This window comes from Patella vulgata, chromosome 6, assembly GCF_932274485.2.
Source record: "Patella vulgata chromosome 6, xgPatVulg1.2, whole genome shotgun sequence".
NCBI classification, from domain to species: domain Eukaryota; kingdom Metazoa; phylum Mollusca; class Gastropoda; family Patellidae; genus Patella; species Patella vulgata.
Window position 1 is genome coordinate 41,218,913 of NC_065884.2, and position 27,831 is coordinate 41,246,743.

A 27,831-nucleotide genomic window follows, 5' to 3' on the forward strand; every position below is an offset into this window, starting at 1 on the left:
GTGTGTTACGTTTTTTTTTCATCGGGAGACGTGTTCGTCGACGTCAACGTGACAACACTGCAAAAATTGGCCGTGGCACTGCAAATGAAGTGGGTCAGATTGCCCCAAATCGTGATTGGACGGTTGATTAAGACCATGCCACGACGAATTGCTGAATGCCTGAGGATTGGTGGAGCAATTACTCGTTATTAAGACAAAAATCAAAAACGTCCATTTTCACTTTTGACGATGTATCTCTTTTATAAAGAAGTTAAATAACATTTGCAGGAAAACGGAATATGAAAATCGATTTCCACCTTCCTCCACTTATTTACGAGGACTATTCAGATATATCAGCTAAATTGCGATGAAATAATATTTTGTATCAATAATTATTATAGCTAGTGCCATCGTGTATACTATGCCGTTGATTCTGTGTCAACCGGATAATTATTGTCTAGTTTATACGCTAAAAACTGTATCGTCAAAGGCGGATGATTTAGATAAATATATTTTAAATATTTATTTACAGCTGATCAGAACCTATGTACTTTGGAAAACTAATAAATTGTTTACAAAAAAGTCACATCTCCAGACCTTGCTCTCAAAAACCGAGTGGCTTAATGAGCAGTTACTGCGAAATAAGCAGGTGGAAACAGAACATGATATTAATCCGACCAAAAAACATGAGTGTTTAATACAGGATTCACAGTGTGAAATTTAATAAGTATTACAGTCGCAAAAGAAACGGGCGAAGTTTCATTCACTAAATATTTCTAACCGAATGTACCCGATTTGGAGATTCCTGTCTACCCTTTACGCGAAATGCAAGTGTCCCATTACGCAGACGCATTCTGTAATGTTTATGTTTTAAGAAAGAAACAATGTCGAAATATGTGAAATTTTATCGAACTTCTAGGCGTTAAGGATGGACGAAGAGAGCAACGGGATGACAATTTCAGGTATGTCACCAAAAATTAAATTAAAAACTGAAGAAATAGTGAGGAATTTAAGAGTTTAGAGTCCGGGTATCTCCTGGAACAAACAGTAGTTTTGCCTTTTCTTCTCGCACCTTTTTAAGAGCCTTGTCTTGTCCGTAAAACGTCTATAACACGTTGGGTGAAATCCGAAACCACTACCGACTGTATCTTCAATATATCCTTCGTTCGTCATCAATCCATGTATCGAAAAATGTTAAAATGGACTGGACATTTCCATCCATTTATCCAACTGTAACCCGGTTTTAGCTACCTCACGACGTTTGTCCCACCTTGTCTTTGTAAAGGGTTCTGCACCTTTCTTCTCAACACTGTCTTCAACATTTAGTGTAGATTCTATTCCGGCAATGTGTTACGTGGTTTCATTCCCGGGTATCTCCTGGAACAAACAGTAGTTTTGCTTTTCTTCTCGCACCTTTTTAAGAGCCTTGTCTTGTCCGTAAAACGTCTATAACCCGTTGGGTGAAATCCGAAACCACTACCGACTGTATCTTCAATATATCCTTCGTTCGTCATCAATCCATGTATCGAAAAATGTTAAAATGGACTGGACATTTCCATCCATTTATCCAACTGTAACCAGGTTTTAGCTACCTCACGACGTTTGTCCCACCTTGTCTTTGTAAAGGGTTCTGCACCTTTCTTCTTAACACTGTCTTCAACATTTAGTGTAGATTCTATTCCGGCAATGTGTTACGTGGTTTCATTCCCGTATCGCCTACTCGCCGAGTTTTAGGGGGAAAATTTGAGTCGGCGTTAAGGGGTTGAGTGGCCAAGAACAATAGACCTAAGCTGAAGGATAAAACTAATTAAGCAGATAATTTTGGGACCATTTATTTTTTTAAATTTATAACAACCTTTTACACATAACATAATACATAATTTTAACTTTTTGCACGCATAAAGTCTCCAACATAGTCCAGAAATTCTAACAAATTCATTCTTCCTTATTCATATCTATGTTTCGAATCTTCAATCTTCCTGTTGATATTGGAGAATTGTTTTCTTTTTAGTGGTTGTCGCTGGACTTGAATACTGCAATAACTGAATTTCAATCGTCTTTTGCTCTTCGTGCAAAAATGCCATTGCTTCAAATATATTAGGACGAGCTTTTCCAATTAAAAGTAAAAAGTTGGCATGTTGGCGATGGTGGTTATATTATCTTCTGTCCATTCAACATCCCGTTTATTTCTTCTTGATGAAGTTGAGTAATCGGAGTTGTCGTAGACTGGACCTTTTCCTTTAAGAACTGCATCATTTCTGTAATCTATAAAATAAGATTTATTTTTTAATAATAATGTATAAATAGTAGAATATAAAATTAGAAGCTTACAACAAAAATTACAAGAAATTGAGAATTGATGTACAATTTTAAAGATGCTTTTTATATCACAGTAACTGTAGATCGGAATGGGCTGGTGGGTGGTTGTGGTCGACGTCTATTCTGCTAACTATATCGTTGATGGTAGATGCTGTAGTCCTACATCCCTTACTTTTTTCACAGCACTGCCATATCACTAAGTCGTTATTATTTCTCTTATTTATTCTATACTTAAAGGGCCAATCCCGATAATATTTTAGAGAATAAGACTTCTTAATTTTGTATTAAAATCCCTTAAAATCCTCTATCTTAGGGCCAAGCAACTAACTCAATGTATTTTATATGTTTTTAAACAACTTAAACCCGTCAGTCTTCACCTGGAAATGGAGACCGGTGTCCTACGCTGTATTATGCGGTGTCTGGAAAAATCAAACTTGCACTGTATAGACCTCTAAAGGACAACGACTCAATGTTTTGAACTGAAAGTTTGAGACAAGGTAAATACACAATTCCTCTATATTTAGGCGCTTAAATTTCATATTTTCTCGGAATTTATTTTTGAGACTCTGTTCAAATCGGGATAGTCCCTTTAAAATCGGCAACACATAGGTATCTGCCACCTTTTGCTGTTGGAATAAACTTAGATTGTAACTGTGCATTAGTCATCGTAGAAAGAAATGAATATGAAATGTCTTGGAATGATTTACGTATTCAACTTATTATGAGAAATAATCACAATGAACTGAATTTCGATCACCTGTCAGCTTCATGTTGAATTGTAGTCTATTATTTTATTAATTAATGAGTTAGTTGAATTCTGACAAAATTCAAGTTTATGCAATTTAGGTGAACTATATTCATTTTATTAATTAGTGAATGAGATGAATTCTGATAAAAATCAATTTAAGTGAACTATATTAATAATGACTGGTCCCTGCCTCATTAATGCTTTTTACCCATCAAAGATTGCCGCGGTCGACTTTCCAAATTCTGTTTAGTCGTCGATATGGGAAGACCCCGTTACGTGGAGCTCGCCATGTTGTGTTTAACAAAAACACAAGCGAAGGTAGACAATAACGAGGTTGGTCGACTGTGGCAAAAACGATCACGTGACGTGGCGAACAACTTTGAATTCTGTCCAGTGACCTCCCGTGCTATGATTTTTACTCTAGATAATTAATCCGGATTTCAAAGAAGAATATCATCGTAGAACTATTAAATTTTTGTTGAACATCAAAGCAAACGATTATCTCTATATTAACTAAACACTGATAAAATTTCTTCTAGACCGGTTTTGTAGGAACGAAAATATTTTTGCAATGAGAATTTGTGCCCATGGGATGCGGGAAATTAAACATGTTTTCGATGGTGTTGGGATATGGTGATCAAAATCTATAGAGTTTTAAAAATTGATGTCGATTTTATTGGTATGGCAAAAATAATTACAATTATTACAATAGGGATTTAGAGAAATTCTATTTTAATAGGGGTTATACTGTATTGCATGTTCCTGAAGCAACGACCGCGAGTTTTACAACATCTAGTCGTTGCTTCAATACTCAATAATTCCGGAATTTTTGCGCTCGTTGTGTTTACACGTGACTAATTAGTATTGTCCAAACAGAGGTCGTGGCACATAACACACTGTAAACAAATATGGCGGCCTCCATAGAAAAAGAAATAGACAAGTTTACAGCCTTTGTTGCTCAACCATGATTTCCAGCAACCTTGACATTGATCGAACCTTGACCTTTGCAACTCGATTGTCACATGTAGACATTTTAGCTAGAAGCGCGAGACTTGATAATCGTAACCATATTTTTAACGAAGGAATCTGATAGGATCACAAGCTGGGCTTATACCCAATCGAAATTAGTGCTAAAATATGCGGGGTATTACGTGAAGGGCTTGATAAGATGTACGTAGTTAAGGCGAGATCAAGCCTTCTATTGAAGATGACTGTATTGTAACATCCACCCCATTGCCTATTGCAATAAATGTATCTAAAGGTAATGAAGGGTTTACAAAAAAATGCTATGAGTAGGATTACTCATCAGTCTTTGTAATCAATGATATTTAAATAACCGTTAAGTATGCTCTGTGATAAATGCTATCAGTAGGATTATTTTAAAATTTATCTGACATAGACACGGAAAAGATGACCCGAATCCTCAGACAACAGATTGTTCAGAGAACATACTTCATGTTTATTTAAATATCATTGGTTACAATAGAGGTTGACATTCCATTTTAATAATTTCTTCAAAAGGCTTTTAGACATGGTTTCGATTGTCTTGTTTTATAATATTCTATACAGTATAAACGCATACCAGTACTCTTTTATGTTCATACGGAAATGGTGATAAAAATCTATAGACGTTTAGAATTCGATGTCAGTTTTATTGGTATGGCAAAACACATTAATTAGGGTTTCACACTGCGTAGCTTGTGTGAAACACTATTGTTTTTGTTCGGATTATTATTAGGGTTTCACACTGCTTAGAGATTAAAGCTATTTCGAACTTTCTGTGACAATGCGAAATGTCCGAAATCACCGAAGTTGTAGTTTTTTTGAAATATTGCCGTAATATTAACAATAATTGTCGGATTTTAACATTTGATACATTTTGACATAGCCTGAGACACGGCAAATTGTTTTTGTTCGGATTATTATTAGGGTTTCACACTGCTTAGAGATTAAAGCTATTTCGAACTTTCTGTGACAATGCGAAATGTCCGAAATCACCGAAGTTGTAGTTTTTTGAAATATTGCCGTAATATTAACAATAATTGTCGGATTTTAACATTTGATACATTTTGACATAGCCTGAGACACGGCAAATAGCTACGATTGTTTAGATTTTTGATTTTCGATTAATCTTCGAAGATATTTGGCGCCAAATTTTGAAAATTTAAATTTTGACAAAAAACTTTTTTATTTATGAATATTTTTTTATGGCGCTTTACCTATAATTAAAGGGTCATGTGATTTGAGCAAAAATATGAAAAAATTTCGTATCGATAATTCACCTTGGCCGCTATTGGCTAATTCAGTTTATGGGTTCTGGGTTAATTATTTATTGCTCGATATGTATAAAACAAAGTTCATATGCTCAATGGTGCAAGGTCTCAACTTTTTTATTACCGATAAAGCTTTCTGTCAGCAGCGGAAATGACTACAATTTTGGCGGTTAGGAACGTCTTTTCGAAAGCAAATAAAAAGTAAGAAGTTGCGCCATGTAAAGGCGCAAAAAAAGTCGGAAGCAGTTTTTTTAATTTCGATTTCATTTTTGCGCAATTTCGATTTAAAGGTGAAAAACGGTGTAAAATTGAGCTATTTACAGCACATTCAGACGTTTCATATTTTAAAATATTTCTTTGTGACTTTCATAAACCTGTAGCATTAATTCATACGAAGAGAATCTATCTCAAAATTAGTTTGTAATATGAGCAGTTGCCGAGAAATGGTCAATTTTGCAAGTGTCACTTTTTACGCTATTTTGCCTGTAAAAGAGTCATTTATAATTGGATTATCATAAAAGGGATACCATTTGATGTGTAATGTCAATTGTGACTATGTCAAACCAATTTAACATTTTCAATATCATCGGAAATGACGTAATTTGGGCAAAAACTATATTTATAGCTTTCGAAACAAATAATTTATACAGATGATTCGTATTTGTTATTTGTTTAAAATGTGGATATTTGATTCCAATCAACTAATAGAATGAACCCATGGGATCATATAGATATCATAAAATGGTTGCTAACTTGTTCAGTTGCGGAGAAACAGGCGATTTTCGACAGGTCACTTTTCAAGGTTTTTGGTCCAGAAAAGTGTCAATTATTATTCGATTTTCATAAAATTTTGACTGTGTGATACCTAATGCCATTTACGATTTCATACAAGTAATTTAAGATTTTCATTATCACCGGAAGTAACGTCATTTTGGCAAAAACTGTATTTTTAGCCTTCAAAACAGATATTTTATTCAAATGAGTCTGATATGTAATGTTTTTAAAATTATGATATTTTATTCCAATCAACAAATAGATTGAACCCATACGATCATACAGATACCAGAAAATGGTTTCTAACTTGTACGGTTGCAGAGAAATAGACGGTTTTCTACAAGTCACTTTTCAAGGTTTTTGGTCTATAAAAGTGGCAATTATTATTTGATTTACATAAAAATTTTTACCATGTGATGCCTTATGCCATTTCCGATTTCATAAAACTAATTGAACATTTTCATTATCACCGGAAGTACTGTACACTTACATGTAACAGATGTATAAAATGAATTGATATTGCTGGATTTGGTTGATTCGGCGTCCATTTTATTTGATGTGTGCAATGCTTATCTGGAAACCTGTTTAATGGTTTCATTGGTACCGGAAGTGACATGTTTAGGGTAACGTGGCACCGGTGAAACCCGTCATTACTGCTTCGCAGTTCTAATTATTATTATTATTATTATTATTATTTTTCCATTTGAGCATATCTCAGAAACTACTTGTCGGATCGATTCGATGTCTTCGGTTTTACTGGGGAAAGTGGGTTTGACTTAAATTTTAAAGCTATTTCTAACGTTCTGCGACCATGCGAAATGTCCGAAATCACCGAAGTTGTCGTTTTTCGAAATTTTGCCGTAATGTTATCAATAATTGTCGGATTGTAATATTTGATACATTTTGACATAGCCGTAGACAAGGCACATAGCTAGAGTTCTTTAGATTTTTTATTTTCGACGAATCTTCGGAGATATTAGGCGCCAAATTTTGAAAATTTTATTTTTTACGAAAAACTTTTTTATTAATGAACATTTTTATGTGGTATTTTACCCAGGGTTCAAGAGTCATCTGATTTGACCAAAAATGGCAACATTTTTTGTCACCGTATTTTTCCTTGGCCCCCATTGGCTAATTCAGTTTTTCAGTCCTGGATTAATTATTTATTGTTCGATTTGTATAAAACAAAGTTCATATGCTCCGTGGTCCAAAATGTCATTTTTTTTTGTTACCGCTAAAGTTACCTTTCGGCAACTTAAGTGACGTAAATTTAGCAAAAACTGCAATTTTGACAGTTCGGTACCACTTTTTGAAAGCAAATATTACTTTTTTCAAATCTGGTATGACTGAAAGGGTGTGCCCTGTTAAGGCGCAGAAATCATCACGCTCAGTTTTTTTAATTTTTATTTCGTTTTCGGATCATTTCGATTTAAAGATGAAAAAAGGTGAAAAAATGAGCTATTCACAACCCATTCAGGCTTTTCATATTTTAAAATATTTCTTCGCAACTTTCATAAACTAGTAGCAATATTCAATACGAAGAGAATGTATGTCAAAATTAGTTTATTATATGAGCAGTCGCCGAGAAATGGGCAATTTTGCATAAGTCAATATTTACACTAGTTTACCTGTAAAGGAGTCAATTATTATTGGATGTTCATAAAAGTGACACCATTTGATGCGTAATTTAACTAGGTCAAACCAATTTAACATTTTCAATGTCAACGGAAATGACGCAATTTGGTCAAAAACTGTATTTATAGTTATCGAAACATATATTTTATTCAAATGAATCGTATTTGTTATTTGTTTTAAATTTTGATATTTGATTCAAATCAACTAATAGACTGAACCCATACGATCATATAGATATCACAAAATGGTTTCTACCTTGTTCAATTGCGGAGAAATAGACGATTTTCAATAAGCAACTTTTCAAGGTTTTTGGTCCAGAAAAGTGTCAATTATTATTCGATTTTCATAAAATTTTCACCGTGTGATACCTAATGCCATTTAAGATTTCATTTAAGTAATTTAAGATTTAAGACATTTTATTCAAATGAGTCTAATTTGTAATGTTTTTAAAAGTATGACATTTCATTCCAATCAACAAATAGATTGAACCCATACGATCATACAGATACCAAAAAATGGTTTCTAACTTGTACGGTTGCAGAGAAATAGATGATATTCTACAAGTCACTGTTCAAGGTTTTTGGTCTATGAAAGTGGAAATTATTATTCGATTTACATAAAATGTACACCATGGGATGCCTTATGCCATTTCTGATTTCATCAAACTAATTTAACATTTTCATTATCACCGGAAGTAATGTAATTTTATCAGGATCACTTACATGTAACAAATGTATACAACGAATTGATATTGCTGGATTTGGTTGATTCTGCGTACATTTTATTTGATGTGTGGAATGCTTATATTATCAATAATTGTGGGATTGTAATTTTTGATACATTTTGGCATAGCCGAAGACAAGGCACGTAGCTACAGTTCTTTAGATTTTTTTTTATTTTCAATGAATCTTCGGAGATATTAGGCGCCAAATTTTGAAAATTTAAATTTTTACGAAAAACTTTTTATTAATAAATATTTTTATGTGGTATTTTACCCAGGGTTCAAGAGTCACCTGATTTGACCAAAAATGGTAACATTTTTTGTCACCGTATATTTTCTTGGCCCCCATTGGCTAATTTATTTTTTCAGTCCTGGATTAATTATTTATTGTTAGATTTGTATAAAACAAAGTTCATATGCCCCGTAGTCCAAAATGTCCTTTTTTTTGTTACCGGTAAAGTTGCCTTTTGGCAACGGAAGTGACGTAAATTTGTTTAAAATTTTGATATTTGATTCCAATCAACTAATAGAATGAACCCAAACGATCATATAGATATCACAAAATGGTTTTTAACTAAGTCTTGTTCAGTTGCGGAGAAATAGACGATTTTCAACAGGTAACTTTAAAGGTTTTTGGTCCATAAAAGTGTCAATTATTATTCGATTTTCATAAAATTTCCAGTGTATGATGCCTAATGCCATTTACGATTTCATACAAGTAATTTAACACTTTTACTGTCACCGGAAGTAACGTCATTTTGGCAAAAACTGTATTTTTAGCCTTCAAAACAAATATTTTATTCAAATGAATCTGATTTGTATTGTTTTTAAAATTATGATATTTGATTCAAATCAACAAATAGATTAAACCCACACGATCATACAAATACCAAATAAATGGTTTCTAGCTTGTACGGTTGCAGAGAAATAGACGATTTTCTACAAGTCACTTTTCAAGGTTTTTGGTCTATAAAAGTGGCAATTATTATTTGATTTACATAAAATTTTTACCATGTGATGCCTTATGCCATTTCCGATTTCATAAAACTAATTGAACATTTTCATTATCACCGGAAGTACTGTACACTTACATGTAACAGATGTATAAAATGAATTGATATTGCTGGATTTGGTTGATTCGGCGTCCATTTTATTTGGTCTATAAAAGTGGCAATTATTATTTGATTTACATAAAATTTTCACCATGTGATGTCTTAATGCCATTTCTGATTACATAAAACTAATTCAACATTTTCATTATCACCGGAAGTACTGTACCCTTACATGTAATAAATGTATAAAATGAACTGATATTGCTGGATTTGGTTGATTCTGCGACCATTTTATTTGATGTGTGCAATGGTTATGTGGAAACCTGTTTAATGGTTTCATTGGTACCGGAAGTGACATATGTTTAAGGGTAACGTGGCACCGGTAAAACCCGTCTTTACTGCGTCGCAGTTATAGTTACAATTATTATTATTATTATTATTACGAATTGGTCACCGAAAAAGGCTCCGATATCGTAAAGTAATCGGCGCCTTTTTCGGCGACCTTTTCGTCGTGCTGGCTTAACGGCGACTCTCGTGTTGTGAGGCGTATGCCCGTCTTCATTAGCCCAGTATAGGAGCAGAACAGTAGGACGTTAAACCCCATTTCATTTCATTTCATTTCTCGTGTTGTGAAAATCGCAGGTCGTCGTTAAGCCAGTGCAAAGAAAAAGTCGCCGATCGTGGGAGATGTAACAGCATGCACTTTCTAAAAACAGATGTTTTGATTTTATTTCTTAGGTCAAGTGGGAAATGTTATCAATAATAAAAATGCCAGTCGGCAGGAATTTGAACGATTATTGGTAAGTTTGTTTTAATATGAAATATTATTAAAGTATAAATCCGTGAGTTTATTTGATACATATATGTTACTTCCAATGTGTGTCATTCTGTGGGCCATTTGGCGGATTGTGGTAAGAAATAAACCACAATGGAAAACCACAGGCCTACGTTTCCTTTTCAGAAGAGAATATATTTTGGGTTCAGATTTTCATGTCAACGTATTCCTTGAATTAATCATTATTACGTTTAATGTGACCATACTTTACATAAAAATACTTGAAAACTCAAATAGTGTTTCGACTGCAGAATGTTTGGAAAATAGAGAGGCGTTGTCATCAGGTACTCATTGAGATGTACACCCCTAAGTCATAAACGTTATAAAAGTCAGGACGCTGTGTGGGCGCATTTTCATCGACGGAAAAACACATATACTACTTTTCAAAATCTCCTAAATGTTACTTTCACCCAGAATACTTTTAATTATTAATCTGGTCATAGGGGATCAGTGGGTGTTAATATTTTACACTAATAGGAATATACTTAATAAATTTCATAATGTGGTCATTAAAAACTGACTGTAGACGGGTTTAGGTAGATATTTAAGACATTGCATTGAGACGAAAACACAATATGTGCTCTATAAAACCACTTAACGACCACCACATTTCAAAATCTGGGGCTTATTGTAGTAAACGGTCTAGGATATCTTGTTCTTTTGTGCTTCTGGGATTCAGGTAGTATAAAAAATATCCTAATATACTTATTTTTAAAAAGTCAAAACTGTTTTCTAACGGAAATGAAATGAATGGAATATTAAGTTTCATCGAGCGAGGTAGAATGGAGAGAGTAGAGGATGCTTCATAATCTTTAAAACTATCTCGTTTTTTTAGTATCAAATGAATATTTCTATATTTAACCTAGGTCAAGAAAATCAATATTTGAATAATTCACTAGCGCGTAGGGGTCTTTAGTAGTGGGAGAAAACCGGTGGACCCAAAGAAAACCCACGAGGTTGGACGGACGACCCTACACTCTCTCTCGTAAAATTTGGGGAAATCGAAACCCCGTCAGTCCTTTAATACTAGATACGCCATATGCAAAGTATTTATGATTTTGGGGTTATGATGATTTATATAGGAGCCAAGGGTAATTTATATTGGGAAAAAAATCATTTTAATTTAGTAAGTTAGATAGGCATTATCCAATAAGTAGTGGGACACTTTGGCATTTTAAAATTATTATTGAACGGGTCCATGGAACATTGGTTATTTCGTGTATTTGAGTCAGAAATATCACATGTATGTGACAATTTCTCAATAGTTTCTGTTATCGAAAATACCATAAAACTACTAAATTCAAGCGATTTAGTTTATCGATACGCATTATTTCCACTGAAGCCTGCGATTAAATCAAATGCCAAGGTCACGAAAGCGACATGCAAGTTCAAGGCCAACCAACTGATCCATATCAATGCGAATAACCCGCAATAAACATATTTATTTCATCTCTCTACAACTGTCTGACCATGTGCAGACATTGTTACAACGTATGAAACTCTCCTCATTGGTATTGTAACGGTTAGTTCAACCTGGCAGCAGTTTTCAGTTCCGAAGCGTGTATATGCTTACACCCTAAGTGCCCTCGCCGAAATTGTGCACTGCGCGAGCGCAAGCAATTTTAACTAAAATCTATTAAAATTGCATTTTAACTTACAATCGATCTTCGTGAAACGCATAAAATTTTAAATTACAGTTTGATTTTAGTTAAAATCAATTATAGTGATTTTAGTTTGAGTTTTTGTGAAACAAGGACCAGGAACCTGTTTCACGAAATTTTAACTAAAGATAAAATCCAAATTTTAGTAGATACTTCGATTTTGATTGGCTAAGCACTGAAATCAATCTAATATTATCCAATCAAATTACTAAAATTTGGATTTTATCTTTAGTTAAAATTTCGTGAAACAGGGCCCTGAATACAACAATAACAGAGGGTTCAAGGGCACGTTGGCAAAGCCAGTGGCATCCCGAAGAAGCCCTAGATCGTGACAAACAAATTTTTTGTGTTGGAGCTGGAATGGGGTGTCACTAATTTAAGTTGGTCATGTTCAATATCTATTTAATAAAGATCAATACGTTGTATGTTGGCAGCCAGAAGAAATTGGTTTAACCAAAGGATGAAATGGTACATGTCAAAAACTGTATACCATAAGCACGCCATACTGTGAGGCTTTATTTGTATAATGAAGATTGGATTTGAGAAGCTCTCATGTGGACTAGCAAGTTACCATACAGTCTAGAGACAATTCATCATGCTTGCGCGCCGGCTTTGTATTCTTTGCATTAGTTTGTGCGTGACCCATTTAGTATTATGAAGGTATTGGAACATTGTTCCTCGTATAGTTTTGAACATGATAACTGGGAACATAATCAAATCAATCCTTTGTTGGGTTTAATACAGAAACCTGTGAGTGAGTTGGTCACAAATATTATTTTGCACGTCTATGGCACACACAGAGAAAACAAATGATCGCTGATTGAGCAATCAATGCAAGGCTGAAACGTGTGTATATTTTTCTTTGGTCACTCTAGTTCCAAACTCAGTATATCCCATTTTCATTGATTAAAACATGTCTCTGAAACGTATCGGCTTACAATATGAAGTCGTGAGTCATTGGCTTTAAATACGATAAGATATTATGTTACGCTCACACTTACTGCTTCTTTCATTTTATTGTTGCGCTACTTTCATTTTATTATTTTTCATCCTTAACAGGAAGTATGATTGAGTTATGTGCCCCCAATGAAAAGTTTGTTATACCATGTGCTTTGAACAAGCCCATTTGTACCTTTTAACTAAAATTATTCCCCCAGCGTAGTAAGTAATATTTTAATGTATAAATATGTATTTCTATGCTAGGTTTAATCATCATGACACTATATATATAAGTTACTAAATAATACTTGTATAGGTTAGGCCTACTGGATTATAATTCTGTTTATTGTGTGACCCTTGGTTTTAATTTCTGTTTTCAACTTGTATTGCTTCTGTTAAAACTAGTTCTATTTATAATTATATCTAGGCCTATTGCATATTAGGTACATCTTAAGGGTCTATGAAGTATTATTGTGTGACCCTTGGCCTTAATTTCTGTTTTCAACTTGTATTGCTGCTGTTAAAATTAGTTATATTTATAATTATATCTAGGCCTATTGCATATTAGGTACATCTAAAGGGTCTATGAAGTCTTATATTTGATAGGCTATCTGTTTATTTTCGCAAGTCTATAGGCCTTTACTCGATTTAGGCCTATTATTTCTGTGTCATAATCGATCAGTATTTTCATGTACATTTGTTATAATTTGATAGTTATTATTAGGAACCTATTTCTTTTATTTCAGTTAAACCTCATGCTCATACCCGTGCTCATGTTCTCAAGTTGAACTACATCGATAAAATAAACTTTAAATCCAAAAACCAAAACGAGTTTTTTTAATAGCTGGGACAATTGCTACCTTGAACCATTTCCATGTAGCTATGCTGCATTCAGTTAAATACGACCAGGACTTATTGATGTTAATATACCAAGTGAACCAAACCCAAATATATACCTGTTATACTGTATCAACATGTCGAACCAGGAATAGAATTCAAAAACTACAACTTCTACACCGAATTATAATCCCGAGAATCTCAACCTGGCAGTGACACAAGATGAAAGAATAAGAAATTTGAAATCCAGACGTGGCGTTTCTAAAGGATCGCTTATACGTTTAATGAACCAAAAAGAATCCTTAATGATAGATAACCCCAATACATCCCAGATTGCAGAACGTATTAAAACATTTGATCAAGCTTTAGAAGATTTCGGACAATCCCATACAGAATATCACATTTTATTAACAGATGTAACAGAAATGTCAGAATCTGAGAGATACAGATTGGACGTTGTTAAAACAACGAATGATTTTAAAGATGTAGCTGGTATTTGGTTAGCTAGTCAGTATGAAGATAAGCCTCATACATGGGCATCAGATGTTAGTAATCAATCACACATATCTGCAACACCTTCTGTTTATGAAACTAGAATCAAGGCTACAGCTGAAAGAATCGCTTTAGGGAGAGAATCGATTGTTTTAAGAGAACAACGCGATTTAGAGTTAAAGCAGCTTGAAGATAAACAGCAAGCCGAACAAAAGAAACTTGAAATTGAAAGACTTCTATTAGATCTCGAACAAAAACAACGTTAAATTGAATTGAAGTCCAAACTTGTTAGAGCTGAATCTTTAGAGCAGAGTTACAAAGAGGCCATTAACGATGTAGGTCCTACTGAAAATCCTTTTACTTACTCAACCCCAAGAAACCGAGAACACAACCCAAAATTGGATACACCTCAATCGACTACTATACACAATAATGCAACATATTCTGATGTAAGTCAGCAACCAAAACCCAGACTATCACGGGGAAATTCGACAATAAGGCCTCCTCCAGTATCTGCAGAAAATTGTGCCGCTGAAAACTCGCTTCAAGCTTCAGTACAAATCGGAGATGTTTTATGTCAGATGTTAAATGAAACTAAACTACATCAACTTTCATACCTCGACGGAGACCCTTTGAAATACCGGTCCTTCATAAGATCTTTTGAGAATACGGTGGATCTTGATACTATCATTGACAGTGCCAAACTATGGCGCCTCATACAATATTGTACAGGACAAACGAAGAAACTTCTCTAATGTTGTCTAGTCAAAGCACCGTCAGATGGGTATAAATTAGCATTGCAACTTCTAAAGGAGCTTTTTGGAAATGAAAGTGATGTTTCGCAAGCCTAGATATCGAAGATTACAGCTAGACCTAGAATTGCCAATAATGTAAGTATTTTAGACTTTGCGGATGATTTACGATGTTTTAAGGAAACTCTAGACACTATGGGATATTTGAATGAATTAAATAACAGCATAAGCCTGCTTTCTATTATAGAGAAGTTACCCAATTATGTATTTACAAACGCGGTGGTTAAAGCTTAACCACAATACAAAACGAAACCGATCGCCAAATGTTACCGATGTTGTAAACTTTATTAGCTCTGCAGCTGAAGAAGCCACCGACTCCGTGTTCGGGAAAATAGCTAGGTGAACCGCAGATAGGAAATTTCGAGATAAATCACAAACAAACAATACTACTGAATCATCTTCAACACGAAATACGACTGATACACTAACAAACCCAACTTGGTCGTCAACTTGTCCCCATTGCGGACAGAAGCATTTTATTACCCAAATGTCCATCTTTTCGAGCACTAAGAATCAAGGATAGATTATCCTTTGTACAATCAAAGGGACTTTGCGTCAACTGCTTTAAACCAGGCCACAGTGGAAAAAAATGCACGAGACAATTCGTCTGCAACATCCACGGTTGTGGACAAAAACATAATAGATTTCTACACCTACCAAAGATTTCTGATGGCGCAACGGAATCACGTTTATCCTCTCCAAGTGCTTCCGCTCAAAATGATCCTAGAGATTCAACCCCATCTCCGCCTATAAATTGTAACTTTGTAGGAGCCACCACAGGGAAAGCAGCTCTTCCCATCGTTCCCATATTAGTAAGAGGACTTGGCTATAGAAATTATATTGAAACCTACGCATCGTCGGATTCTGGATTGACTCAGTCTATCTGCTCAGATGAACTTGTTCACCATCTTGGTATTCCTAGAAAGCATAAAGTTACGAGACTAACTACACTTGACCCAAACGATATGTATGCTGATACCTTCGTCGTTGACCTACGAATTTCTAATTTTGACGATACCCACACCTTTGATATGCTAATGTTTTGTCAAGGCCAAAGTTGAATATTGGTTTAACTAGTCGTGTGCGTCAGGACGAAATCAACAAATGGCCTCACCTAAAAGATATATCAATACCAGATGTAAATACTAGTGATGGTCATGTCTAGATTGGTATTAACAAGTGGATAAGTAATTCCCGCGAAGTCCTGCAAAACATACCCAATACCGAACATGCCAAAACTATTCCATCACTTGAACTTGATGACAACACTTCCTGCTGAAAGAGCGCTTGGTGTACTCTGGAAAGTAGAGACTGATACCTTTGGATTCAACACTTCATTGCCAGAAGAAACACATACCAAACGAGAAGTTCTAAGTTTAGTAAGCTCAGATTACGATCCTCTTGGATTCGTTAGCCTATTTATTCTTAAAGCAAAAATTATGTTCCAGACAATGTGTCGTATGAAATGTAACTGGGATGATCCTATACCTGACGTCTTAACTAAACAGTGGAACCGATGGCTTCAATATCTACCCTCTATTGAAAACTTTACCATGTCTCGCCGCATCAAACCACGTGGATTCGGCGTAGCTACTGCACAATTACACCATTTTGCTGATGCCTCCAAACAAGGTTACAGAGCGGTATTATATCTTCGTCTCACCAACGTTGATGATAATGTCTACTGTGCATTCATCATGTCCAAGTCAAAACTTGCGCCTTTGAAACCAATGACAATACCTAGCCAAGAAATTGCCGTCGCTGTAGAGACAGTTAGACTGTACAAAATAATTAGCAAAGAACTTGAAATACCACTTGTTGAATCAGCATATTGGTCCGATAGTATGATTGTGTTGTGGTACCTTAGAAATGAAGAGAAAAGATTCCAGACTTACGTTGCAAATCACATCTCGCCTGATGAATGGAACAATGTAAAATCCGAGGATAACCCAGCAGACCACGCATCACGAGGACTTGCAGCTCTTTACCTGATTAGTAAATCCCAATGGCCCCATGGACCCCAATTCCTTTGGCAGCGTGAAGACACATGACCTTCTCAACCTAATTTTGAAATGGACATTGATACTAAGGCCGAGTTAAAGAATGAACCCTATTACTACGCAAATCAACACCATCAACACATTCTTCAAAAGATACTTGTCGCGGTTTACATTGAAGAAAGCTGTTGCTTGGATATTACGTCTAAAGACCATACTCAATAAGAAGAAGAACGACTTCCCTAAAAAACCTTACTGTCACAGAAACCCAAGCAGCTGAATTGGCAATTGTTACATACTTACAGCGAACAAACTTTACCGAAGCTGTCACCAAAGAGAAAAACCTTCGGAAATTATGTCCTTACCACGATGAACAAGGTGTTTTATGTGTAGGTGGAAGGCTTTTCAATACTGACCTTACTACTGAAGCTAAGCACGAGAAGATTCTACCCCCGGGCCATGTTACAAGATTGATAATTGAATACTACCATGTCCTATCCGCTCACGCAGGTGTTGAAAGGGTATTAGCCGATATAAGACAACATTATTGGATCCTTAGAGGTCATGTGAACGTTATAGGTATCCTGTTTAGATGCCTACCGTGCAAGAAACTCGAAGCCTTTCTTGAATCTCAATTCATGTCAGATTTACCAAAGGACAGGGTGTTTACTGCTGGCGAACCTCCATTCACACGCACTGGTGTTGACTACTTCGGACTATTCCTGGTAAAACGCGGCCGCAGTTAAACATATGGCTGTCTATTCACGTGTTTAACTACCCACAACATTCATATTGAAGTAAGCCATACTTTGGACACTGACTCTTTTTTAGATGCGCTTCAAAGTTGTATAGCTCGACGGGGTGAACTTCAAGAAATACGCAGTGATAACGGGGACAACTTTGTCGAGGGTCAAGCAGAATAAAGCAAGTAAAAAAACCCAAAAAAACTTTGGAATTCGGATAAAATTCACAATTTTATGCTAAAGAAGGAAATCAAGTGGATTTTTAATACACCAGCAGCATCCCACATGGGTGACGTTTGGAAATGCCAAATTCGAACTGTCCGATCTGTACTGAAAGGTCTGGGGGGTTGGATGGCTGAATGGTTAGCGTGCGCGCGCTGTATCATAAAGTCTGTCATTGAGTCGACTGGCGTGGTTTCGAATCCCCGGTTGTACGTGACAAGGAGTAGGGTCGCCTGTCCAACCTCGTGGGTTTACTCCGGGTCCTCCGGTTTCCTCCCACTGCTAAAGACCCCTATGCGCAAGCGAATTATTGAAATAAAATTAAACCATATGTTAGTCCCGAAATGACCTAGTTTGTGTCAAGTGGACGTTAAACCCCATTTCTCTCTCTCTCTCTCTCTCTCTCTCTCACTGAAAGGTCTACCTTCAATCAACAACCCCTTGACGATGCATCGTTGAAGGAATAGTTAAGAGCAGACCCAATACAAAGCTCTCTGATGACCCCAGAGATTCAGAACCACTGACACCAAATCACCCCCTTCTACTGAGATAACTATAACTTCAGGCATCTTCGTCAAACAAGACCTTTATCAACGTCGTTGGAGACAAGTTCAGTATTTCGCTGATATATTCTGGCATCGGTGGTAACGGGAATATCTGCCAGCTCTTCAAGCGCGTCAAAAATAGTTTGAACCAAAACGTAACCTGGTAACCTGGAAGAAGGTGACCTCGTTCTCATCAAAGACGACAAAACTCCTAGATATCAGTGGCCGCTTGGTTTAATAGTAAATACTTATCCTGGAAATGATGGCTATGTCAGATCCGTCAAGGTGAAGACTAAAATAGGTGTGTACGGTCGTCCTGTGGATAAAATCTGCTTTCTAGAAGGACAAGTTACATCAAATTATGTTGATGATACCAGTGTTGAACCTCAGTGAACTAAAACACTTTACTTGTGAAAACCACTGACAATTTCAATTTAATTGTTTATCAATAGTTCGCGTTTTATTTTGGATGACAGTTTGGGCTGTCATCGGGGGTGGAATGTTACGCTCACACTTACTGCTTCTATCATTTTATTGTTGTGCTACTTTCATTTTATTATTTTCCAGCCTTAACAAGAAATATGATTGAGTTATGTGCCCCTAATAAAAAGTTTGTTAAACCATGTGCTTTGAACAAGCCCATTTGTACCTTTTAACTAAAATTATTCCCCCAGCGTAGTAAGTAATATTTTAATTTATAAATATGTATTTCTATGTTAGGTTTAATCATCATGACGCTATTATATTTTGGGCATTAGGTAGACATTTGTGAAAATCCATACTTATTACTTTTCGGAGATGATAATTTTAAAAATGACACCTTTGGGACTGTCTAATTCATATCTGAAATTTTAAAAAAAATCCTCAAAAATAAAAAAATATACATTTTTGGTGGTCAGCCTAATATTTGTTAATATAAAACAGGCAGACCAGTGCATATATATAGGCCATTAGGCAGACCAGTGCATATATATATATATATATAGCCATTAGGCAGACTAGTGCATATATATAGGCCATTAGGCAGACCTGTGCATATATATATAGCCATTAGGCAGAACAGTTCATATATTTAGCCATTAGGCAGACCAGTGCATATTTATAGATATTAGGCAGACCAGTGCATATATTATATATAGCCATTAGGCAGACAAGTCATTAGGCTGACAGGATATCCACTGGACAGGCTATTATTTATACTTAAAACACAGATGTGACTTCACATTATTTACGAGCAACTTGACAATCGTACCTTTATTATACTAGATGCAACAATATTAGACGCACATGAGGTATTTCATTGAAAGGCACGTGCGAAATAATGTCTGTATTTTAAATTGTTTAATCGTCTCGAGCTAAAACATTGAGTAATATATATAGCCATTATTTATACCGGTGTCTATAACATGATCATTAGATTAGGTAGGACAATTTGTATATTAGGGAACAATTATATGGAATGTTGGTAAGGAAACATTGCTAGGCTAGACTTATGGTGTGGGGGTATGTGCATTCTCGGAGGGTCTAATTGTTGGGAACACTACTGGGTCAAGCGAGGCACATATATGGGGAATGAAAGGCGTGGTACAAGGACTGTGAAGGATGTAGGGTCAAACACAATATATACGTTGATTACTTTATTACTAGTTATATCAAGGGGTACTCGAAGGAGCGTTTGGTTAGGTCTACAATAATTGGTGGTACTGTCAAGAGTTGTTAGATGTAAATTAAATCTTGTTTGCAGCAACAATAAACTTTGCAAACAACATTATACTTTAAAACATAAAATTTATTCAAGAATTTGAAACGAATGCCAACCATCCAAATACATGACCTATGACACATGTACAACAAAATAAACGTTCTTATAAATCAATCATTTAGTCTTAATATATGTTTGAGAAATTTAGAGTAAAATGAAAAAAAAAACCACAGCTGTTTTGATTCTGACAAAAGTTTCATATTAAAATAGCTAAACGCTAAACCTCAAACTCAGTATCATCCCTTATTCAAAATTACAAACACGAATTAAAATTTAATATTGTTCCATTTCAGTATAATAATAATAATAATAATAAAAACTTTATTTAATGAGGCAACGTATTTGGTTTGCAAAAAAAAAACTAATCTTCCATAGGTCCCTCCTAAACTACAAAGACATATATACATGTAATATCAGGATAAATTTAAAATCATTAGAAATGCAATAGCATTTTAAAGTGGGAAGTTTGATAAGTCACTCCCAAACTACAAAACATATACATTATACAAGTAGAATATAGGAAGAACACTATAATTACACACAAAATAAAATAGAATGCAGTTGCAAGTTAAAAATAATAAGTATGTCATCAGTTGAATATTATGGTTCCTTCAGTGTGCAAAATAAATGAGTTTTCAGTTTAATCTTAAAATTTTCAACATTTTTACACATCTTTATATCAAAAGGCAGATTGTTCCATAAAAGACATGCAGAATAATGAAAAGTACGTTTCATGGATTCCGTTTTGCATTTTTGAAGAAAAAGAGATTTACTGGTCTGTGAACGGAGCAAGATATCCGTTTTGGAAACAAGAGATTTTTCAATAAAATGGAAATTTAGATAAAGTGGAGTATTAAATGTAATAATTTTGAATGATAAGACAATTTTATTGTAAAGAATCCTCTGTGTAAGGGTAAGCCAACTGAGTTTAGTAAATAAAGAGGTGGACGGAGTTTCAATCGGTGCATCAAGAATAGCTCTTGCTGCCCTTTTTTGTAATTTTAAAAGAATGTCTAATCTACTTTTGGTAGCATTTCCCCAAATAATAGAGCAATAATCAAATATTGGTAGTATGTAACTGTTATAAAACAAAATTCTTGTCTCGTAAGGTAAATGATCTTTTATCTTATTTAGGAGAAATATTTTTGATGCAAGTTTTTTAGACATATCTGCTATCTGTGCTTCCCAATTAAGGTCTTGGTCAATTTGAATTCCAAGTAATTTTGCGGTAGTAACCGTCTCAATTTTCTCACCATGGAGTGATAAAGTTAGATTTTTCTGATTTCTTTTGTGTTTTGTTGAAATCAGCATTGATTTTGTTTTCGAAGGATTGATTACCATCCCATTGTTTTCACACCATTTAGCAACCAAATAGAGATCATTTTGGAGATTTTTGGCGATGGATAAAATATCTTTGTGTGAACAATGCAGGGTACTGTCATCAGCAAACAAATCTATCTGACTTGATTCAATATTGAGTGGGAGATCATTTATAAAAATTAGGAATAGGAGAGGACCCAGGATCGAACCTTGTGGAACCCCGCATTTGACTGTAGTAATTGAGGAGGTAATTGATCCTAAACATACTTTTTGCTTCCGTGAGTCAAGATATGATTCAATCAAAATTTGTGAATTATTATCAAATCGATAAAGATGTAGTTTTTCAATAATAAGCTTATGATCAATGAGATCAAATGCTTTGCTAAAATCAAGATACACTATACCACTCATCGCACCATTATCGATAGCATCAAGTCAATTATCTGTCATTCGGATCAGTGCAGTAGCACATGAATGATTTGATCTAAATCCAGATTGGTAAGCATAAAGAACATTGAAGGTTTCCAAATAAGTTTGAATTTGAGTGCTCAAGTGCCTTTCGAATATTTTTGAAATTGTGGGGAGAATTGAGATTGGCCTATAATTGTTCGGATCATCTTTAGCTCCCTTCTTATGTATAGGAATAATTTTAGCCAGTTTAAGGGCACTAGGGAACATGTTTTGAGAAATACAAAGATTAATGATATATGTCAAACTGCTACAAATTGTATACGCAGACAATTTTAAGATTTTGGGTCCAATACCATCACACCCAATGGCTTTGTTACTATTTAAACTCAATAAATGTTTTAATACCTCTGTGGTAGTAATACAATTAATAGAAAAGTTGTTATTTGGGGGAATCTTATCATTTACGTAATCTGATATCTTTCGTTTGCACTCTTGAGAAAGTGGTGTATAGGGGGGCTTAATGTCATCAGTTAAATTAGTGAAGTAATCATTCATCACATTAGCAATAGCATTTAGATCATTAACTGTTGTTTTTCCATATTTAATACTATTGGGATAAGGGCAATTATTGGGTTTATTCTGTATGTCACTAAAATATCTCCATATGTTTTTAGATTGCTCTTCATTTTCGATAGAGTCCTTGATAAAGTTTTTTTGGGCTTTATTAATGAGATTTTTGGTTTTATTTCTCCATATTCTATAGTCGTCACACGTCTTGGAGGCTTTAAAGAAGTCCCTGAACTTTCGGGCTTTATTTATTTCCTCATTAAACCACTTCGGTTGATAGTATCTTTTTACTCTTTTTCGCTTTTGCGGAGCATGGCAGTCTAAAACACCTGTAAAAAGGTTATACCAAGTATCAAGGGCAGAATTTGGGTCATCAATTGACTCGACTAGTTCAAATGGAATTTTAGCAAGATCATTAATAAAATTAGAATCATCAAAGTTTTTGTAATTTCTGTATAGAATTTCCAAGTGGTTGTGTTTTGTGATTTTTCTCTTGCAGTTTCCAATGATAAAAATAATCGGAAAATGGTCACTAATACCATATTGAGGAACTTTAATTTCAACAATATTATCCGGTGTGTTTGTAGAAGAATTTTTAAAACAGCGTGTAGGGGCAGTAATTAATTGATGTAATCCCTGCATATTGATTATGTTTTCCCATCGTTTTGGAACAGTAGTTGAATAATCTATATTAAAATCTCCTATTACATAAATAGATTGACCAGTATTTATGGAATTTAAACTAGTTTCAAAATCATCAAACCAACCTGTACACGAAGAAGGTGGTCTATATACAAGACATAATAAAAATGATTTTTCATATTCTGGATGGAGTTCAATCCAAATGGATTCGATATTTTGATGTTCATAATCAAGTTTTCTTGAATATTTTAGATCTGAATTTACATATAAGATAAGGCCTCCGCCACTTTTGCTCAGTCGATCTTTTCTGATCAGATCATAACCAAAGATATTAATAAATTTATCGTCAATTTCAGAATGTAAAAACGTTTCAGAAAAGCCCATGACATTAAAATTTTCATTATCTTGCAAAATTAAATCCCTTACTTCATCAATTTTACCGAAAAGTCTATTTATATTTAAATGACCTATTTTAAAACCTTTACGTTTGGTTGAAAATAAAGTGGAAACAGAGGGATAATTGATGGATTGTAATGAATCGAGGGTTACATCAGGGTCAATAAACTGACTGCTGAGGTCGCCTTTATGCATCGTTGGATCATTACTTTTATGATCTTCAAAAATCAGACTATTATTATCAGTACCAACAGGATTATCGAAGGAAGTTTCAGTATCATTAGTAGTGCTATTACTTGAAAGAGTTACATTAGTGAAACAGTGGAAGTTATCAATCAATGGTTCAATAGAATAATCAAAAATATTAGTGGTGTTGGTCATATATTGCATAAAATTATTATAATCAATTAAATCAGAATCATACGTAGATTTTCCGGCTTCAAAAACATTGCCTCAGTCAATAGCTTACTGTGACAAAATGGATGCCTAATATCCAATAAGTATTTAAAAAGGCCTGATTCACAGTTGACAAACTAACTATAATAAAATCGTGTAGAATGGATTAACAAGGAACAAACGTTTGAACTGTTCACATATTTACCAAACATAACTGATTAAAAAATTATAATAAAATTTCAAACATTGAATACAAATCACTTAATATACAGTAAAATGTGCTTTTAGACCCACCTTCGTCTATGCTTAAGTCCCCAAGAATAGAGCTATATGCCCTTAAATCTAATATCATTTTCAATTTAATAGAGGCGGTAGAAACAAGCCAAGAGTGAGCTTGGTGTTCAACCTACACATATTAAATGGGGAAACCATATTAAGTTAATCAAGGTTTTGGTGTTCAACCGACACCTATTAATTAAGTTAATCAAGGTTTTGGTGTAGTGAAACTATACACACAAGTTTCACCAATCTGGCTCAATTAAAATTGATTTTATTGTGTACCAAATCATCGACTCAATAAAATTGTTTATCTATGCTTAGCCTAAGCATCAAGCTATTCGACTGATAAACACCTAACATTATAGTCCAATTTAAAACATTGTGTCCACATAAAAGCACATACATGTATATTAAAGATGCATATTATGTAATAGCTAAATCTGCCTATTCCAAATATTTCTATAGGCATTAAATGTTATATAAATCATTAATTAGACATTTATTAACGTCCCAAGACCGTAATGGGTAATTAACTCTCAATGTTATCGGATGCTCGAGATTTTTTTATGGATTTAATAACAATTGGGAGGTAGTGATTTGGTTAAAAAAAATGATAATCGATACTCCGCTCTTCTCCAAAAATCCCGAACGACGCTAAGTTGATTGAATTTTCAAGACATGCTCTTTTCATTATCTAGTTTTATTTTAGCTATTATAGCGAGGACTGTCAGCTCTTTATCTACCCAGTTTTTAAGAACTTTTGACGCTTTCAGTCTGTATGTCTTTCTTTCATCAAATAATTTCATGTCTGTTTTTTTCATAAGCGTCGGTTTCTGAAAGGCACTTCAACGCACCGAAAAGTTGTTTGTTTTCTTTTATAAACTTGATTATTTCCTTCTTGCCTGAAAGAAAGAAATAATTTTGATTTATTTAAAGGTCCAGTTGCAATAAATAAGCAGTTACCATGCAAGACACTCACACATTTTGCAAGAGATGGACGGAGAACTTTAGGGTTCATCCTCTATTTGTCCCAATTCTTCACATCGAATTTGAAAAAAAACCAAAATCCTATATTCTCAACGTTTTCGGTAAATGTGGCCACTTAATAAAACTCTGAATATTGATAGGGTCCGTCCTCTCAAGATCCAAATGCTTTGGGAGTTGGATGGCCAAATGGTTAGCACGTGCGCGCTGTATCATAAGGTCTGTCATTGAGTCAACTGGCTTGGTTTCGATTCCTCGGTTGTACGTGACAAGGATTAGGATCGCCTGTCCAACCTCGTGGGTTTCTCCGGGTCCACCCACTGCTAAAGACCCCTACGCGCAAGCGAATTATTGAAATAAAATTGAACCATATGTTAGTCCCGAAATGACCTAGTTTGTGTCGAGTGGAGTTAAACCCAATATCTCTCTCCCCTCTCTATCTCTCAAATGCGTCACACCAAGTTTGACAGTTGGAATTAAATCAACATGTCATATAAATGCTGACAAGGGTTCAGTTATAAAAAATGGTGTCCTTATTGGTCAAGGCTATTGCATACATACATGGAAAAATGAACGAATACGTCAATACGGCATGATTAATACAAAATTAATTAACTCCCAAAATCATTGTAAACATCTTTTTTCTGTCGTATCAATCAATGAATTAATGTGAACCAGATTTCCAGATTTTATGTGAAATTAGCTGTTGAAAATAAAAACATGCCTGTGAATTGATGAGTAATTTGTACGTTATATAGCTCCGTGTAAACCATTCAAATGACGACTTTTTGCAGCATTAATCGTTTTGGAAAGGACTAATCAGTTGAAATGGAGTTTATAAGGACTAATATATTGTGCAATTTTATTTCGCCACAAAATGATTTGCCACAACAAAATGATATGTATAGGGGAGACCGGGGCACAGTGAACATATGGGTACCGGTACGTTGAGCCACCATTGATAATACTAGGTAACCCAAGAGTAGACTACACAGAAGTGAGATAACTTCTTACTGATTCTTAGACCTATTTCTCCGTCAACATGCTGTCAATTATTTTTTAGCCAATGATTTTTTCAAAAGAGTGCTTAAAAGTTAAAATTCACTACTTTCACTTATCATTTTCCATAAGTATGTTAACTGCTTAGTGTAGGAAACTCTTGTACTTGCAACCAATTCATGGCTAATCTACAATCCAGATAAACAAGAGCTTGATCCATTTTGAATTTTATTAAAATTTTAATCATAAAACTGTGATGTAGCAGATTGAATTGAACCATTGTCATTGGGGTACGTTTAACCACTGGTTCAATGTAGCCTACCCCAGTGCATTATAGCCTAGTCTAATTTGATAATTTGTAATGTCTTTGAAAATAAAAACAATAGATTTAGAATATCAGCTGATCTAACTCTGTTACAGAAGGCCTATCGTATAAAAGGAATTAGGCTAAAACAAACGATCAAAGCCTACCCGATTGCTTGTCAAGTGATTGGATTCATGGATAGGCCTACATGTAGCACTAGTTTCCTTTGTGACGCAGGCTTTAATCTGGAAATAAATAATAAAAACAATACAACTTCACCTGACTGGTGTTAGATTTATCAAAAGAAAAGTGCCAAAAGTAGGCCTAAGCACGACTTTAAAATTGTAGCCTAGATCCAACACACAAACAATGAATAGTGATGGTCTTAACACCCAACCCTGCGTGACGACCGTACCTGAACTTAAAGTTATGGTGACCCAAAAAGTGAAGAGTACAGGTAGACTACATTAGGCCTGTAGAAAAATTCCATCTTTTAAGTTTTATCAAGGCTAAGTCTAAGACAACTGAGCCCCATTGGCATTAGATTTAGGCCTACCATTCTGGCTAAAATAAATCGCGCATAAGACTAATCCATACTCAATTATAGTCATTTGATTTAGTTTATTTACTTAAAATTCTTTCGGTATTCGGAATAATAATAATTTTACTTACCACCCGTTTTCCATACTGTAGTCTATATGGTGCCATTTTCCACAACCAAAAATGCAAACCAAAAGTCCCGAAAGTTCCCGAGTAGAGAGGAGGTTGACACCTGCCGTTTACGTCACCGAAACCTTGACGTCATCGAGACGTGACGTCATATACTCATGAATGTTTCAATATAACCTCTCACGTCGAAACGAGAATTTTGACAGTAACAAAAAATGATAAAATATTATTTTAAAAATTAATAAAAAATACGAAACAAATTTGTTATCAAAACTAAAAGCAATGTTTCCTGGATGAAAAAAATAAAAAAATATAGACATTCATATGTTTTTAGAAAACTGTTTAGGGTTAAAGTCTGTCTGGCTAATGCCCATAATAATAGATAAAGAAATATACGCAGGTCAAAACTTAAGAGTAAAAAAAAAAAATATTAATTTTCTTTTTTTAAATCCAGATACCCAAAATTACTGTGAGAGGCAACTAAAATCTATTCCAACTACAGAAATGTGATTTCTCAC

At 34.6% G+C, this 27,831-nt stretch overlaps 1 protein-coding gene across 3 annotated transcripts in view; it reads left to right on the forward strand.

Annotated features, from left to right (window-relative positions):
- LOC126823268 (cyclic nucleotide-gated olfactory channel) overlaps positions 1 to 27,831 on the forward strand; it is a 186,083-nt gene that overhangs the window by 114,891 nt on the left and 43,361 nt on the right. For all 3 annotated transcript variants that reach the window (XM_050551991.1, XM_050551992.2, XM_050551990.2), the window contains one exon: positions 10,240 to 10,301. In XM_050551991.1, the coding sequence (XP_050407948.1) occupies positions 10,240 to 10,301 (62 nt within the window). The remainder of the gene's footprint in view (positions 1 to 10,239; positions 10,302 to 27,831) is intronic.